The 19411-nt window shown below is 32.0% G+C and overlaps 1 protein-coding gene across 1 annotated transcript; it reads right to left on the bottom strand.

The window, feature by feature from the left end:
- Positions 1–17686: 17686 nt before the first annotated feature.
- Positions 17687–18712, bottom strand: LOC139489830 (uncharacterized). Its single transcript, XM_071276676.1, has one exon. The coding sequence runs from the start codon at positions 18710–18712 to the stop codon at positions 17687–17689; it is 1026 nt and encodes a 341-aa protein (XP_071132777.1).
- Between the last annotated feature and the right edge of the window lie 699 nt (positions 18713–19411).

Raw genomic sequence — 19411 nt, 5'->3', positions numbered from 1 at the left:
AAAAACATTCTACATTTGAGAAAAATGACTGTAAAGATTTTACCTATATCTGCCGTCGCCATATTGGGATAATCGTAATTCCAGTTACGATTATCTCTTTAATACCAGTGATACACGTACCTAGAAAAATCATCATGACACGATTACACGTGATTGTGTGTATATTCATATCAATATTTAATTTTTAATTAGAAGCGCAATCTAATCTAATCTTATCTAGTCTAAAAGAATCATGACATACTGATATATTATAACGAATACAATCATTGTTTATTGTTTCATTAGGACTTTTTGTAAATTTGATTTTGAAATTATGAATTTCGCCTACCTTAGCAACAACATACCAACTTCACCTTCACTGTGAAATACATTTCCGAACTCATTCTACATTCAAACGCTTGCAACTGCAACGCATAGTTTAGTATTCGAGAAGAAAGTGATGAACCAGGTTTATAGCAGAGAACGTCTCGTCCTGTTTAAAAATAAAATATCGGAAAATACAAAGACTATAACACAACGATAACTTCTTTGTATCAAATTCATATTACATACATGATGGTTATGTACTAGCTACTGCCGTTGTTTTCCATTATTATTATGTCTTATAGTGTTATTTTTATTGTTTGTGTTAATGTTCAACCTTTACTGTTAAGTCCATATTTTGGTAATACCTTTTTTGGCATGGCTAGGTAGCTATACATCCCGCCATTATTATTACACAAAATTGATTGATGTACACATATTTTAGACATTTTTACATATTATGCCTGTTTGTTTTTCTCACATATTATTGTCCGTATAAAAGAAATATATGCGATTGTAATACTAGTGTTAGGATTGGCTAGCTATAAAACCAGGTTTGATCCACCATTTTCAACGAAAGGAAATGTCTGTACAAAGTCCGGAATATGATAGTTGTTTTCCATTCTTTTGACACGTTTGAGCTTTTGGTTTTACTATTTAATTAGGAATTTTCTGTTTTAATTTTCCTTTAAGTTCGGTGTTTTTGTAATTTACAGTTTGCACATACATTTTTATATGTCGTAAATCAAATAAAAGAATTTGATACAAGTCGGTGAATGAGAATTTGACAGCTGATGTACCTTTTTTTCAAGACTTTATAGCTCAAAATTTGTTCTTTTATACCATGAAAGTGCCCGTTATTACAATTTTATGTTTATACTTATATGTTCAGTTCATAACAAGATGTGTAATATTATTCATACATTTTGTGCTTAACTCAAAGTTATATTAGTGCGGAATTTGAGGTTAAATATTAATAAAGTTACTACAAATCAAGCTGTTTCCTGTGCATACTTTCAACATTGTATTGTGATTTTGCTCATCAGTAAATTTGTAAAATGTAATTCGACTGTGATAGAGAAACAAGTTTTATCAAAGGGACATTTAAACGCATAAGTCAAAAACAAACCGACAACACAATGTCAAACAAAGAAGACCAATAGAAATACAACTAGATTTGTAATTGCTAGCAATAACGGATGGCACCCTCGTCCCCCCATTTCCCGATATACGGCAGCCATTTTTAACATTCCAAAGTCTAAAGTCGCATCTAGACATGCCAGTTATCATTACAGTAAATATATAGACAATTTGGAGTATTTTGAAATTTTTGGCATTTGGGCCGTTTCCATGGTAAAGGCCGGCCTTTTTGAAAATTCCAAATCATATTTCAACTATGCACATGTCAGTTATTTGTTCTGAAAAGTTACATAAAGTTTGGTGCATTTTGATATTTTTTAGTTTCCATGCTAACGGTAGCCATTTTCTAAATTCCAAAGACATATACCTCTTTGACCCATTACATGTAACGTACCCATAAAGTTTCATTGGGTTACATATTGTTTATGAAAAATCAGTTTTAATGTGTTTTTCAAGGTGATCTCAGATGTTCCGGAAGGGTAAGTAGACCCTGCTCTTTATGTTGAACCCGTCGTGGTGCACTTGTTAGCATACACCTTGTGATGATTCGAATTCGGTAGGTTACATTTGGGAGGAATTGTGGTTTCGGCTATTTGAACATATCCGTCGTCATCAGTGAAACAGATATTCAATAACGGACATTCAGCTCGTGATGGCGTCCATACAATTTTCGAAAGGATGATCAACTGCAACACTTAGAATTCTTGGTTAAAAAGTTCATTGTAAGCAGCAACCTTCTATCAAAGATATCATGATAGAGAACGCAAGCATATCGTTTCACCTGGGAGATATATACCCTATATGCAGGTAAATAATTTCATGAATTCTAATTGCAAATAAATCATGTTTCTCTAACAAACAATGATTTACCTGGACACCTAATATCAAATATTGGAGAAAGCACCGTATCAAACGTGAACAAACTGTTCTAAAACGTAAGACATCTATATCTATATATTAATTACCCCTTGTGAATTGACCTTGGACTCTGGTGTTTTTGTTGAACTTATTTAACATTGAATTGAAATGTTCAGAAATTTGACATAATCGTACAAGAACTACATAGTAAACAAGTAACAATTTAATAATCACAGGATACTGATAGTTTTAGTACTCAAACAAAAATTTAAATGACTAAGTTGTGAAGTTATATTATTCTCTCTCTTGTCGAAAATGAACTGCAAGTTTTAGAATATTTGATATTTTTACACTAAGAACATGTATGTTTGAAGCTCCCCCTTTAGTTTAAAGCGTATTTTCCAGAATTTACAAAAATATGCTCCGTGTCGTATTTTCATTGATATATCTTTTATTAATTAACTTCATCTTCGTCAAAAATTTATGAAATTTATAAGAAATATTCTTAGCTTAAAAACACGAAAATAAGCTTTCTCTGAACTTTTGATTCAAGAAATGTATAAAAATATCATAATTGAATCCAAAAAATCGTTCAGATAAAAAAATTAGCCAAATTAACAAATGAATGCCAAACATTAAAAAGTGTTCTTGAATGCTTGATTTTCTGAAGCTGTATAACATTACGCCGTAAATCAGGACTAATTATCTATAATAAGAATTCAAGGCCAGGTTATTGCATTATCAAGAAAATCTAGATCAAACGTTGTAAACAATTGGCGAAGGATCCGAGAAACACCAACAGACGTATTATCAAATGAATAGGGCAATAAGTCTTTTATTCCACTTTGACAAAAGGTAAATATGAGCTATTTCCTTCGTTTGACATTAACTGGTGTTTATCATGATATAATCTAGCCAAGTTTCCTATTTCTTGATTCAATCATCACATACTGCTGCTATGAAAATCTTTGTTTATTTTGGGTTTGTTTTTTTTTTTTTATCTCCGGCCAAATTTTGACAAACTTCTCATGAAAAAAAAACAATATCATCAAACATACCGAACTTATAATTTGATTTATACAACTATTTAAAAATATATACTGTATCTTGCATTAATTTGTAGTATCCTTTACTATAGATAATTGAGCTGATCTGTAACTATAACATCTCCATGTCTTATATATCAGGTACTGTAGTACGACGCTAGATTAAAACCGACGAGGACAGGTAACACACGGCCACCGAAAGCTTTATTTTTGAAGCCCAGGTGGTCGTGTGGTCTAGCGGGACGGCTACAGTGCAGGCGATTTGGTGTCACGATATCTCAGTAGCATGGGTTCGAATCCCGGCGAGGGAAGAACAAAAAATTTGAGAAAGCAAATTTACAGATCTAACATTGTTGGGTTGATGTTTAGACGAGTTGTTTATATATATATATAACACGATACATATGTACTTGAAGCAATTTTGTTGAATAAAGATATATTCCTGAAACGTAAATAGAAACTGTATGTCAAAAAACACCTATAAACAATTTTGTTTGCGTCTTTGTAAAGATTTATATGTATTTTTGTTTGAATTATTTAGTCCGTTGAGTAATATGTCTGTGATATATGCCTACACAGCTTCTGGGTTCCCATTATATTCACATTAACCTATCATGTAAGGTTAGGTTGATCAACGAATTAATTTAACATTATTAAAACAACTGGCATACAAGGAGAAGGTTAAACTGACTATAAAACGAGGTTTAACCCACGAATTTCGTCGGAAAATGTCTGTACTTATTCAAGAATATGAGAGTTATTTTCCAATTCGATCGTTGGTTGAAAAAGTGCAACGTTTGATTTGATCAATTTTAATGGACTTCCCATATTTTGATTTCGAGTTCGATATTTTTGTTATACGTTCTTTCAGATGAAGCGGTTGTGCCTGATTGCCTTTTCCAATATCCATGTCCATCAGCTGACACGTAGACCCAATAAGACGGACAAATACATCATTTACTACTACTTCTCTTTTTCGAGTGGAGTTTATCGAGTGTTTCCTGTTACTCTAGTTGTTGGGGTTCTTACTGATATATCAAACTGAACCTAGCGCAAAAGTCGCGATTATTCCCTGAATTTTAGGACCATTTTGAAACGTGCAGCCATTGTCAACAGTATATTATGAATACAATGTACGTGTAATATACAAACACATTTTCGTACTGTTCAGCACTCATATATCTGTTGATGGCCATATGCTCTATTCGGGGTTTGACTGTGTTACCGATCTATAACAGTTTACTTCTAGCACCGAAAAAGTTTATTTTGAACAAAAAAATGATTTTAAAAACGGTCACCACGTCTACGGTAATATCTAGTTCGACCACCCAGTCGTCAAAGTAAGAAGCGAGATTCAGTAGTTAAAAGAACACTCCGGCTCTCTACACAGCATCGAATTCTTGCCTATTCAAAACGACGGTGACAATGGCATAGACTTTACATGGGTCAAATGTTATTAGGCATGAAGCAAACAACAATCAACTAGTTTACCATAAAGGCCTCCTGTTCGAAGTCCGACAGCATTTAATGGCTTTGAAAACTACATATACAGATTAGTGTAGGTATGCCATATTTATCGTGTTGTTACCTTGAAATGTAGAATGGATACAAACACAATGAAATGAAATAGGACCTTTTAACATGCGTCCGAATTATATATTTTGCTAGATTAACCTTCATAAGGAACACTCGAAGCAGAATATTTAAAAGCCAAGGATGTATACTACTCAAAACATTGAAGAACTACATGATCAAAAGCCAAGGATGTATACTACTCAAAACATTGAAGAACTACATGATCAAAAGATCTATTGTTTGTCCGTCTGTGAATTTGAAGGATCTGATTAAATACAGGGACAATAAGGAAATCCAATATAAAAGAACGATTAAGGCAATAGTCTTGTCAAAAACAAAGATATGCACGTTTACTGTGATTATCCTTAGGTAAATTAATTATAACACGGGCATGCTTCTTTTTATATCAGCAATAGGGGACAGCTGATAAGTCGTTAACACCACGATGTACTCACCATTCTTCGACAGTTAATAAAACTTAATATTTGTTTTGGTTTAGACTTTATTTAAGTCTTCAGAAATAGATGAACGCAAAGGAAAATTCAAAACGGAAAGTGCCTTATCAATTGGCAAAATCAAAAGCTCTAACACATCAAACGAATGGATAACAACTGTCATATTCCTGACTTGGTACAGACATTTTCTTTTGTAGAAAATGGTGGATTGAACCAGGATTTATAGCGCTAAACCTTTCACTTGCACGACAGTCGCATCGAATTCCATTATATTGACAACGATGCGTGAACAAGACACACATTTTACAGACGCAGTCACGACGTTGTTGGCCTTTCTGGGATACGTTATAAATACTTATATTTCGACGAACTTTTTTTCAAAATTCAGCCACGATTTTGTTAACTGTTACGAAATATCTGTCTCACAAGATGTACATGGCAAAAGATATAAGAGGGACATTAAAACTCATAAGTAGAAAATAAACTGACGACGCCATAACAAAAAATGTAAAAAGAACAAAAGACAAACAGCAGAAAACAAAACACAATATAGAAAACGAAGAACTGAACACCAAATACCAGGATCATAAGATAAGACAACCAACATGTACTGACTTTTTTTTTTATAAAGGAAATGTCTATTCACAATGAATGATCACCAACTAAGGCTAGTTCTATGTTTAAACACGTGTAACTCGATGAGTGACACTTCTAGAGCAAGACTCATTTATAGTAACTACCGAACTCTGGTGAGGTTATTTATTTTACTATAGTCTTCGTTTTTATTTTACTAATTTTGCTTTGACATGGACTCATGATATATGATAACGGGAGTGTCATGCTAGATAACAGTAGTATACCGCTGTTCAAAAATCTTAAATCGATTGAGAGAAAACAAATACAGGTTCCAAATTAAAACCGAGGGAAACATGAACTATAAGAGGAAAAGAACGAAACAAAAGAACACTGAAGTACAACAAAAAACAAACAACAATGCAACATCCATAGAAACGAACAATTAGATAACAAACAGAATGTTATATCTCATATTCAAAATAGTGTTAAAAGGTTTGGATATGTTGTATAAATATGATTTCTTAATTATATTAACAGTTGAAATTTAAAAAAAAATGAAATGGTAAATATAAGTAGCAAGAAGAAATAAAGCATATTCTTTATAACTGAAATACAAGTGATGCCTTGACTAACATTGGTCCGGTTACTCTGAAAAGTGATATATCATTAGAGTCTGGATTTTCATTAGATATTTCTTTGTTTTATTTAAAATTATTTTACTTAAATAAACATAAGTCTTTAAATAAAGATCTATATGTATATCTGAAATTCGTGGGAAGTGTTTTTCATTATTTTTTTCGGATGGCTCAGACAGGGGATGTATAACAAGAAAGAATTGGATTTTAATTAAATATCTCCATTAAAACAAAACTGCCAGAAACCAATGAATTTTACAGATCTATAAAAAAAAATGCTGCAGAGGAATACAGAAACAGATATCCTTTGAAAAAATATTTTCAATTACCTAGGAATATTTAAGATTTCCTACCCAAAAGTAGATAAACAGAAGTGTATGACGCAAACCTATCAGAATTTTGTTTTCAATGCCTTTGAACTTCGTATTTCGTTTGGACCTGAGAACTGAGAAGTCAAAATTAGTCAACAGATGTGCTGTAGTGACCACCGAATCTAGTGTCTCAATCAAGAAAACTGAATTACATGAGAACAAAAGAAAAATTGATCAAGGTGAGAAAAGGCAATAGTTGATTTTCGTAACCATAATTGATTGAGGGCTATTTTCAATCTTTTTAAAAATCTATCGAATACAGGATTAACAGCTTTGACAACACAAACGTCACATTTTTTAAAAGTGCACTTGTAACATCAAAAAGAAATTTGCTTCAAGATTTTAGTTAATTTTTTTTGCCAATTGAAAGAATGATTTACTGTTCTGGTACAGAAGAAATATGGTCACAAGAACGAAGTTTAAAAGGCGAAGACCAGCAATCACATGCGTTTGAATGAGACAATTTGTACTTAATTCGTACTTTATTTGGTCTTAAACTGCTTTGATTCGAGCAATACTGATGAGTCTTTTGTAAACGAAACGCACGTCTGACGCAAATATAAAATTTCAATCCTTGTATCTATGATGAGTTTATTTACAACCACTGGGTCGATGCCACTTCTAGTGGAGTATTTATTCTCCAAGGGTAGCACCAGCCCAGTAGTCAGCACTTCTGTGTAGACATGAATTATCATTGATATAATCATAATTATAAATTAACTGTTTACAAAACTTTGAATAATTGAAAAACTAAGGCTTTCTTCCTCAGGAATGGATTACCTTAGCTGTATTTTGCAAAATTTTAGGAATGTATGATCCTCAATGCTCTTCAATTTTGTACTTTGTTTGGCCTTACACATTTTTTATTCGAGCGTCAGTGATAAATCTTCTGTAGAAGAAACGCGCGTCTGTCGCAAATATAAAATTTTAATCCTGGTATCTATGATGAGTTAATTGTAACTGTTCGAAATTCAAAGCCGTCACAATTAATTTCTATACAAGTTCATACTTTAAAATAAAGCTGCTCATTCGCTTTCCGGCAAATTTAAGCAGGGTTAAGCAGTACAAACATGAATGATAATCCTTCCGATTGGGAAATTGTCATTGCTTATCGAGCAGACTTTATATTGTTTTGATGAATAAAAAATGGAATCGTCAACTACGAGTGTGTTTATGATTAAAACATGCTTAATAAATTATATGAAATCATTCATTCGAAGACGATTGTTAGCAGTCATCTGACGCAAATGATATTCTCATGGCATATTATTAGTTTTGCACTATCACTACAGAATATTACAATTCCAAACATTACAGTGCATGCTACGATATTTGTCGAGTTTGTTGGATTTATATTTCAATAGGTACTACATGGCGTTTTGTTGTATATTCATATTGATATGTTACCTTTTTTTTATTTAGTTAGTTTCTAATATATCCCATTGTATAAGACATTCAGTTTTTAAAAAATATTGTTTTATAGATAAAGTCTTTTTATGAAGATTACTTGGTATTCAGAATTTGTAGTTGTTTGCAGGCAAATTGTTTGATTACTAGTGACTTTATGCATTCTACGTTATTCCATGAAAACTGTTACATTTTCTAAGCCGTGGAGATTCTTTGATATTTTTTCTACACTGAGTGAAACTCTTCTTATCAAGTGCAGAATTGATAGGTAAGGGGGAGATAAGTACAATTGCGTAAAGAAAAGTAAAATATTCCTAAAATGTACTTTCTTAAGTAAGTGTGTCGAAAAAGGCTACCGTTGTCCCCGTTTGAGAAATTCATTGTATTTTGTAGTCTTGAGTATTCTATCGCAACTAGAGGTCTGCTTCATATTTAGATATTTTCAAATACGGAAATGCAGATGCAGATGTGCGTCTTTAATATAAGGATCTGACAAAAATGACTGTTTCAGTTTTTCCATTGTCAATCTTATGACGTCGGCAATGTGAAAGCAGATGCTCATGGTGTTTTTTGCTTCTTTTTTTTGCTACCATGCATTTACGGCAACTTCACTGGACGTGCCATTCTGTAAGTACAATGTATTATTAAACTTTATATTGTTTGTTTCTATTTGACTTCTAAAAAATTGAAATTTTAATGAATTGACGTCAATCTCTGTTTTATCAAATGAACAGGAAGTTATACGTTACTTCAGGAAATCCTGTTTGTTATATAAATGTATTTGTTCATGGTTTTCCCCTTTAACAAACATCTAACCTTGTGGGTTATCGAAAAATTTAACGTATTTTGAAATATTGATGACATCATTTATGTCAATGGCGATACTTCTTTTTCAATATGAAAAACATGAACGGATGTTTCATAGTGGTTTATTTTTAATGTTTGGTAATGAGAGTTTTTTTGTTTTTATGACTTTTTGTTAACAAAAGCGATTATTTTACGTCCAATATATAAGGTTTTTCAGAAGTCATTATTACCAATCAATGTATTACTGCAATACGTCATTTTTTTCAATTTATACAACAAAATGTCGGTTTTTAATCTGAATAGCATATTGTCCAAATTAAAAAGATATTTAGATTTAGATGACGTTTTAGACTATGACTATTTCACAGCGGTATACCGTTGTTGCTTTTATTTAGGACTAAAATTCATATTATTAAATATATAATATTTATTGTGTTTTATTCGCAAAGACATACCCACGTACTTAGCTATTAGCCTTTTGGTGCCGTTTACTATCTATTTTATGGTTCTATTAATTTATTTATATGTGACATTGTTACTTACTATCTAGTTAATGTTTATTTTAAAAAGAGCTAAAGTTGATAGAAATCACAATAAAAATACATTATTATATGTTTGATTGAAAATTATAGTCTTTTATCTGTTTAGATAAAATTGAGAATGGAAATGGTGAATGTGTCAAAGCGACAACAACCTGACCATTGAGCAGACAACAGCCGACGGCCACCAATGGGTCTCCAATGTAGCGAGAAACTGTCGCACCCGCAGGCGTCCTTCAGCTGGCTCCTAAACAATTATGCATACTAGTTCAGTGATTATGAAAGTCATAAACTCCGAATTATTCACAAGAAACTAAAATTAAAGATCATACAAGACTAACAAAGGCCAGAGGCTCCTGACTCGGGACAGACGAAAAATTGCTGCGGGGTTAAACATGTTTTTTTTGAGATATCAACTCTCCCCCTTTACCTCTAGCCAATGTCGTAAAACAAACGGACAACAATACGCACAGTAAAATTCAGTTGAAGTCCGAGTCCGATGTCAGAATATAAACAAAAGAAAATAAACAAAATGACAATAATACATAAATAACAACAAACTTCTAGCAGTTACCGACGCGGCAGCTCCAGACCTCAATTAAACTGATTAAAAGATAATGTCTTCAACATATGAATATTAGGCACAATCTCTCCTGTTAGGGGTTTAGTATTATACCATCATGAAATATATGAGAAGAACATAACCCGTGTTATGCCAACATCTGATTGTGTCGTTGTTCCCCTCTTATATTTAATGCGTTTCCCTCAGTTTTAGTTTTTTACCCCGATTTTGTTTTTTGTCCATGGATTTATGAGTTTTGACCAGCGGTATACTACTGTTGCCTTTATTTAAAATAAATGTGTTTAATTCCGATGCAAAGACCCTATAAGTGAATCAATATTAAAGCCAAAATATGCAATCTTTAATGACCTGACAACAGAATCGTAACTATATCCCTTCTTAATAAGTCTGTTTAAAGGTTTTATAAGCTTTTGAGGTGAATACTGACATTTTTGTGCTTCATAAAGAATATTACCATTAAAGATTGGATTTGAAATACCTGAACATATAAGATGTCTGCATGTTGAGTTATATTAACATGTTTTGTTATTTTAATATATTATTTTTTGGTTGCGTTAATACTTGATTTAAAATTCATACAACAATGATAGATGTGGTTGTTTGTTCTTCCTTCAGCCATATTTCACTAATACTGTTGTGAAATCTTTGAATTTCCGAGTGTATTGTGTTCAGTGCCCAAGATCACTAGGTCAACAAGACTTTATGAAACATAAGTTTTTGGTAATTATGTTACGCCTTGTCGGCTTCCATCTGTTGTAGCATTTAAAGTGTACCTTGCATACCAAGCATTATTTTTGTTAGCCGTCAAGGGTGACAGTACTAACCATGCAGACACATCAATATAGCTTATGTTCACCCCTAAATGTTTTGGACATCTTTGGAACTGCCACAGACACTGTCCATCGAGCAAAATTAAGCTTATATAGGCAAAACAAATTTTTAGCCCATCAATGTTAGTTCTGCAATTTATGGAAACAATATGTGTATCTTCTTTACGGCAGGATTAGAATCCCTACTTCTGTGATATTTTTTTTTGTGTAACATTGTTTGTACTGTGGATATAGTCGTGACTTATTAGCCAACAATGCTTTATAAGAATTTAGCTTCCATTAGTCAAGTAAAAATTATTTGTAAGTCTCATTGTTTCACAGTTGGAATACCAGCAATTAAATTTGTTTGATTAGAATAATGGGGAGCTTTGTTTTTTTAGTATAATCATTTGAACCCTTTAGTAAAAATCGTACATAAGTGCTGCCGTTCACAAAAACAAAAACAGTTTTCATAAACACCTAAAACGCAACCTCAGTGAAGGTATCTGTAAACAAAGAAGTATTAAAATATCAATCTGGTAATTCGGTAAAATAAATACTAAAAATGAATATATAAGGCATATGTAACTTTTTTAATTTCATTGTTCATTAATGGGAACGGAAAAATAATTGAGAGTTAAATTAAACAGAGTATAGATAAAAAAAAAACATAACAGAGCAATCCTGGAGGTTTGAGTTACTAAGAAACCTTTTGGCACTGATATAGTTTTCGATGTGTATATCAATAAAGAAAATGATAAACAATTAGATGTTATAGTTCATAAAGTAAAGTATTTGAACTGCTAAAAGATATAAGAGACTATATGTAACTTTTGCTAAGACACAATGAGACAAACCCTAATGTGAAGTGGTAACATGTCTTGTTCTTGTAATGATAATGAGCTTGATATTGTTCGTACTTCCTACACAAGAGAGGGACGAAAGATACCAAAGGGACAGTCAAACTCATAAATCTAAAACAAACTGACAACGCCATGGCTAAAAATAAAAAAGACAAACAGAAAAACAATAGTACACATGCCACAACATAGAAAACTAAAGAATAAACAACATGAACCCCACCAAAAACTAGGGGTGATCTCAGGTGCTCCGGAAGGGTGAGCAGATCCTGCTCCACATGTGGCACCCGTCGTGTTGCTTATGTGATTACAAATCCGGTAAATAGTCTAATTCGGTAGGTCACATTCATGAAAGGGAAGGGGATTGTAGTTACATATCTGATATCATTTGATTTACACAAATGATACTCGAAAAATCGGTCACAAGTCGGTTAAGTGTTTCTTTCTTTCATCAAATAAATCAGTTGTTGTGTGACAAACTTTGGAGAATTCAATAGCAGTCACTGATAAATAATAGATTTTCGAATGCATGTACTGAATTGTCTTTTTTTAATGCTTCCAACATCTTGTATCGGGAATACTATCTAAATCCCTAGATGATTTTTTATAAAGAGCTGGGTTAATTACTGGCTAGAGTAGTTTTCCTATGCATCTTACTTTTTTCCGCCACACCAGTACCGTCAGAGCGCTTTTCTTGTCTGCAAGACTGATATAGGCAAAGTTACAAAACCGACTTCACCCTGGAATAATTGATTTGTTTTTGTGAACTCATTTGTCTTATCTCATTGTGAGTCAAACCGTACGGTTTAACATTCAGTGAATTTTCTTTCAAACTACATAACGTAAATATTGTTTGATCTGGTATGACTACACAATATTCTATTTGGTTCAAATATCAGCACATGTCATAGGAATCAAAACATCTTTTTTTGGTAGGATTTGGCGCACACATATCTGATAAAACATAAGTTCACATCTAACTTTTTAAAAGTTTACTTGATGCAGCGAGATTTTTAAAAGTGTTTCTAAATGCAGCGAGATAAATGGAGGTCGTAAGCTAAATGTTATCTCCTACTAATATTAAAATACAAATGCTGAAACATTATTGTCTTGTGTTATTTTTTAATATTCAATTCAAAGGGTGTAAAAGTGGTCACATCATGCCATCTCTGTTATGTTTGATTTTGTCCTCTGTAAATATACTTCAATCTAAAATACAATTTCTCTCTTTTCATTTCCTCTATACGATAAAACATTCCGGTTTTTAGCTTTAATAAAAGTTTTTTTACAAAGTAGATTTGTTACCGTTATATTGTTTTAATGCAAATCAGAGCAAAAACGGTATACGTTTGATATAATGTCAACAATCGCTGCTGCACGCAGCACATTAACTATTTCTAATAACGGCAAAAATATGCTAGTGATTTATGATAACTGAATCAACAAACGTATACTTTATTAACCAGAAATAACTTGTTTTGATTATTAATTTACTTTGATATATTATTTTTGCTATTTCCATGCAGTTTAAATCTCTAAATCGGGACTAAAAGACATATCGTCCAAATGTAAGTCTGTCACTGGGATACTTTGATATCGATTATTTCTGTTTTCCGATAATCATTCTCAATTGCAGTGACTGTTAAACTAAATGGCTTCATTTCATTCCATTCATATTTCCATTTGTCTTATTTATTTGCGATTACGTTTGATGTCAGAAAATATGACCGGAAATTTATGAATATGGACATTGATTCCAGGGTTGCTATTGATAAGTCATGAACGAACAATCGGAAACTCTCTAGTACATATTAGTGTAGGCGGGAAATGAAACGTGATCTTTCTTAGCATCTTCCAATTAAAACGTACTTGTTTTATTCTCCATGGATTCTCTAGCTTTTTACTAACGGATAAAAGAAGGATGGAACTCTCACGTGACCATATCCAGATGTGAATGCTTATGAATGAATAATTTTCAAGAAAGCAATAAAGCAATTAATTGATTTTTTAATGCCAAACAATATCAATTCATTTATTTATGATGTCAATGAAAAATAAATAAAACAACCACATTCCAAATGGGAATGACGTAAAAAAAAATCTACCACCATGCAAACAATTTGATTTAGATATACATCCATTCAGAATACTATATAAACGATAAAGGATCTTTATGACTGTTTTATGTAAATAATATCATCAGTGCATTTGGGACGAATATACTCTACTCGTTGCACTATGTGAAAGGTGATGATTCATTTTATTTTTTTATTTCATTAAAAACTTTGACATGTATGAACAAGATATTTAATTCAAAGCGGTGCTTGCCGAACAATATGACCATTATAGATTAAAAATGTGTTAATAAAAAAAAAATCGAGGAAACGCTAAACAGAGATTACAAAAACATGTTTCAATATACATTCATTTTGTAATTGCATGAAACGAAAAACAAAATTTGAACTCCAAGGTAAATATAAAAATGAAATTCGAAAAACCTATCAATACAAAACATTCGACCGTTTCAACTATCGGAATGCAGGTATTACATACTATCTAACTTTTTTTATATAGATGTCACCGTTGTAAAACAGAAATGTTGAATTTCAAAACCGACCTACCCCAAAGGCGATATTGTTATTAGGTTTTTTTTGGTAATTTTGGAATCCGGTCAATCATTTTGAAAATAAATTATCATAGATAAACAAAAAACGGGTTCTCAGAAAATTTATTCTTTAAACAAGATCAACATAATACCATTACTCAAGAAAATAGTAATTCACTTAATTGACTCTAATTATAGGAGTTCAAGTCATACTATCACGATTGTAAAACAAATTTTACTTTTTATAATTACTTATTGGACATCAAAATTATTTAGCAATTTTACGACAGCTACGATAAAACTGATTAGTCCAAAAGTGTCATTTATTGTTCATTGAAGATTTTTAACTTAAAGTTTCTTTTCATTGCATTTTTTGTTTCAAATGTTTGTAAAATGACTGAACCAAGTAATACTAAAATTGACTCGATTAGTCCTTAATATGTTTAGATTTGATGAAGTAGCTAGTAACTTTAATCTGCGTTTCCTATTACATAAACAACCAACAGCGCCGTCATGACGAAAATAGAACATTGGATAATTGTCTAATATCACGAAACTTGTGTCACTTTAGCAAAGGTGACCTCCGATGAATTAGGAATGTCTTTGCATGTCCCCCTTGTCATATAGCTTTTTTCTTTGTTGTGATGTTATGCTATTGTTTCAGAAAAAGGGAGAAGGTTTGGATCCATTAAAACGTTTAATCCCGCTGCAAATGTTTGCACCTGTCCTAAGTCAGGAATCTGATGTACAGTAGTTGTCGTTTGTTTATGAAATATATACGTGTTTCTCGTTTTGTTTATATAGATTAGACCGTTGGTTTTCCCGTTTGAATGGTTTTACACTAGTAATTTTGGGGCCCTTTATAGCTTGTTGTTCTGTGTGAGCCAAGGCTCCGTGTTGAAGGCCGTACTTTAACCTATAATGGTTTACTTTTTAAATTGTTATTTGTATGGAGAGTTGTCTCATTGGCACTCACGCCACATCTTCCTATATCTATCTAAAGGTTCTGCGTGCTTGTTTATATACAAACCCTATTTTAACATTTAAGGTTAGAACATAATTAATGAAGGGGAATCCGGTAAAGCGCTTCGGACTATCGAAATTTATAAAGTTACTATCAAACATGTTATAAAATATTTAGTTTTCTTTTAATTTCTAGATCTGTGGTTTATTTTGATAATGTTTTTATTTTCTTTTTCTACTTTTGTAAACATAGTGAAAACTTTATTGTTATAAAAAGTAAAAATTAAAATCACGAAAAAACTCCGATGAAAATTTAATCGGAAAGTCCCTAATCAAAAGGCAAAATCAAATGACAAAACACATAAAAAACGAATGGACAACAACTGTCATATTCCTGACTTTGTACAGGCATTTTCAAATGTAGAAAAATGGTGGATTGAACCTGGTTTTATAGCGCTAAACCTCTCACTTGTACGACAGTCTCATCAATTCCGTTATATTTACAACGATGCGTGAAGAAAACAGACATAATAAATAAAATTGTCAAAAATATGGGTAAAGCAGTCATCACTGTGTTACAATTTAAAGAGAAACAATTTTTCATAAAAAGCACAAAAGCTTCTATCAAATTAAAAACGCAGTCATTGTTTCGCGTGTCTGACGTCAGAAAATTTATACGTCACATAAGAAGAAATTTTGTCGTTCAATGTTTATACAAAACAATTTTATAATTTCACATGAGGAATTTTGGCATACAGGGTTAAAAAAATCAGAAGTATGTAAGAATTAATTTCAGAAATAGACCAAGATTTAAAATTGTCCAGAAGTCCTTTAGAATTTCGAAGAATCCACAAATGGTTAATAGAACTACGCGATTTAAATAATTTTGTCGTTTGTCTTGCAACGTATTTTCTAATTTATAATAGAACTATAACATAATGACATATAATAGAACAATAACATAATGACATATAATAGAACAATAACATAATGACGGGATCTTTTAAAGTACATAGTCACGTGATAAGAACCATAGAAGCATAAAAATTCGCAGATACAAATCACATCAGCAAAAATGAAAGATAATACAAACACATTGACGGGATGTATAAGTACCGAGCAAAGTCAAATGGATATCACAGAAAACAATCTAAACATTAAAAGTAATATTAATAGTAGCATATATAGTATATTTTGTTTGAAGGTTGATGGTTCAGGGAAAGCTTGTAACTAAATTGATTGACAAATAAAGGGAACAGTAGTATACCGGTGGTCAAATGTCATAATTCGATAAAGTGAAAACAAATCTCAGATTTTTCATCTCAATATCATTTTAAATTGATATTTAAGTGAAAATCGGGTTTTAAAAAATCATAAAAACAAAATGTAAGATGATGAGCAGTCAATGCTTATGGATTCTAGTAAGTTCTTAATTCAACTAAATAACGTGACGGAAAACTTTTTTTTTCTTAACTACATAATAATTTTATTCATCAAATATTGCTTGTTACATAAACCATCAAGATTCCAAGCTTCCCCTGATTATTCCTTGTTACAATCCACTGAATACCCAGAGAATAATCAGCTGACGGAAAACTAATGATGTAAATGGCCCATGATCGATAGAGTTCGATGATATATTTTTTTTAACAAGAGACTCATTTCGTCAGCAGACTTATCTTTTTGAAATCATTAATGTGTTTTGAGATTTTGATTTTGCCGTTTGCCTTTGCATGTTTTTGTTATTTTACTTTTGAAATTATATAAAAAATACCATGTTTGAAAATTTACTAACGTTCTAAAGAAAAAAACCTAATTTTCTGACAGTTTCGATTATAACTTTATATATATTCTTTTTATTAGTTTCGTGCGTCCGAAGCGCTTTCTGGATTTACAATTGATTAAAACGTTCTTTAACAGATAAACAAATTCATAACCACAAAAAAAAGGATCAGAAAAGAATAGCCAAATAGATAAGGTCAACTTTAGCCGAGGTTGAAACATTAGAATCTCAATAATTTCAAAATTAATCAAGGCAGAATTAAAAACATGAATTTTGTGCAAACAAAATAATTTTCTAGATTTATCTTCACCAAGATATTCAAATTCAAATGAAAACCAAGTATGTTTGCGTAAACAATCAAATTTTGTTGTTTAGAATCCTGTAATGCACATCTTGTACAGCGGTGCATTTATAACTGTATCCTTTTTATAGCATCCGATATATAATACTGAGAATGTTCCTTCTGTTGTGATTGCTAAAGATAATGGATATGATATCCCAATATCCTTAGTGTCGTATTTAGTCAATAGATAACCTCTATTATCCAGTATGTGTAGTTTATCATGATAGTCAGCTACAATAACATTGTCTAATGACGTGGTGACTACTGATTGAGGATTGAATATAATGTCTTCACCGGTGACCGTAGACGGTCCACTGTAGATACCGATTATACCCTTCTCCCCCAATATGGCAACTCTGTCCACATCGATTCCGTCAATTACAAATATGTTCCCATTACCGGTGCTTGTTAAAGCTCTGCTATAGCTCTTAACTAAAGGTTTAAAGTCTTCATCATAATCATACCGTTTACAATGGACACCTTTTGTATTCATAGTGACAACCAGTTCATATCCACCAACTATAACCCGGCCGTTTTCCTCCACATGCACACTACAAAGTTCAGATGACTCTACGTAGTATATAGAGTCCGTCACTTTACTGCTACCAGCACGAATCTGCTTCAACGTTGATTTGCCTGTAGCCAGGAGAAGGTAATTGTCAGTTGTAACAGCTATATCTTTTACTACCATATTAAAACTTGATATAACCGTCAGTGTATCTCCTACTTTGGTACATTGTAATGATGTAGGGTGATACATATTCTTACTCTGGCATCCATTTCCAATCCACAATGAATGTTCACCAGAAACTGCCAAAATTCTCACGAATTTCAGATTATACTCACATTTTTTCACATCTGTTATCTTTCTTTCATGGTATCTAAGGTTAATGGTTTGATGTCCTTTGTTTGAATGTTCACGGCTTTTACAATTATTACACATCAAAACATTACATGTTTTACATTTCCATTTTACTCTTATATAAGATCTAAACTTGTATAGAGCTAAACGACCAAGAGGGCCTACACAATAGCCAAACTTATCAAAGGTCATATTTGCACTTGAAGTCAGTTTCGGGGATTTATTGTTAATGAGGTATTTATACAACATCTGGAATATTCTGTCTAGCTGTCTTTCAGTTTTGAGTGAGGAATACTAGCGTATATAGGGTTTCACAGTCAATTGTTTAATGACTATTGAACAGAACATTATTGCCTTAATTTATATTTTTGCACGAGGAAAGAGACTTTAATTTAAAGAATGCAACCAGACTTTCAGTATTCCTTAAGTATCCAGTAACCAACAGAAAGGACGAACAAACATACAACAGTCCAAGAAATTAGAAGAAAAAAACAAAAACGACAGATTGATTTTCCCTGGATTTTTCATTTTCACCATTACTTGAACTGCTAGTTTTATACAACTGAGTTAACCCACATATTCTAGTCGTTTTTTTGGGTTTTGCTTTTGTGACATAACCTTTTTCATTTGAAATGTTTAAAGACTGTTATATATTTCTTTTTGTCATTGCATGATTTTCTCTGCCTTTAGTATACGTAAGTTTTTCTATTGGTCCTTGGTAACTTCTGACTTTTGTAAGACTAGTTTTGTTACATATAGGTTAATTTATTCCTCTCTCTTAATATATAACTTGCACAGAATGAATGTATTTTGTTCAATAAACAAAAGTCGGGATTTTTATGAATCAAAAAGAGAAGTTACAGTACAAACAGAGGAATTAGTCTCATCAAT

The sequence above is a fragment of the Mytilus edulis genome, chromosome 9 (assembly GCF_963676685.1).
Source record: "Mytilus edulis chromosome 9, xbMytEdul2.2, whole genome shotgun sequence".
NCBI classification, from domain to species: Eukaryota; Metazoa; Mollusca; class Bivalvia; order Mytilida; family Mytilidae; genus Mytilus; species Mytilus edulis.
The sequence above is the reverse complement of the archived record's forward strand: the minus strand, read 5'-3'. Positions and strand labels throughout refer to the sequence as shown.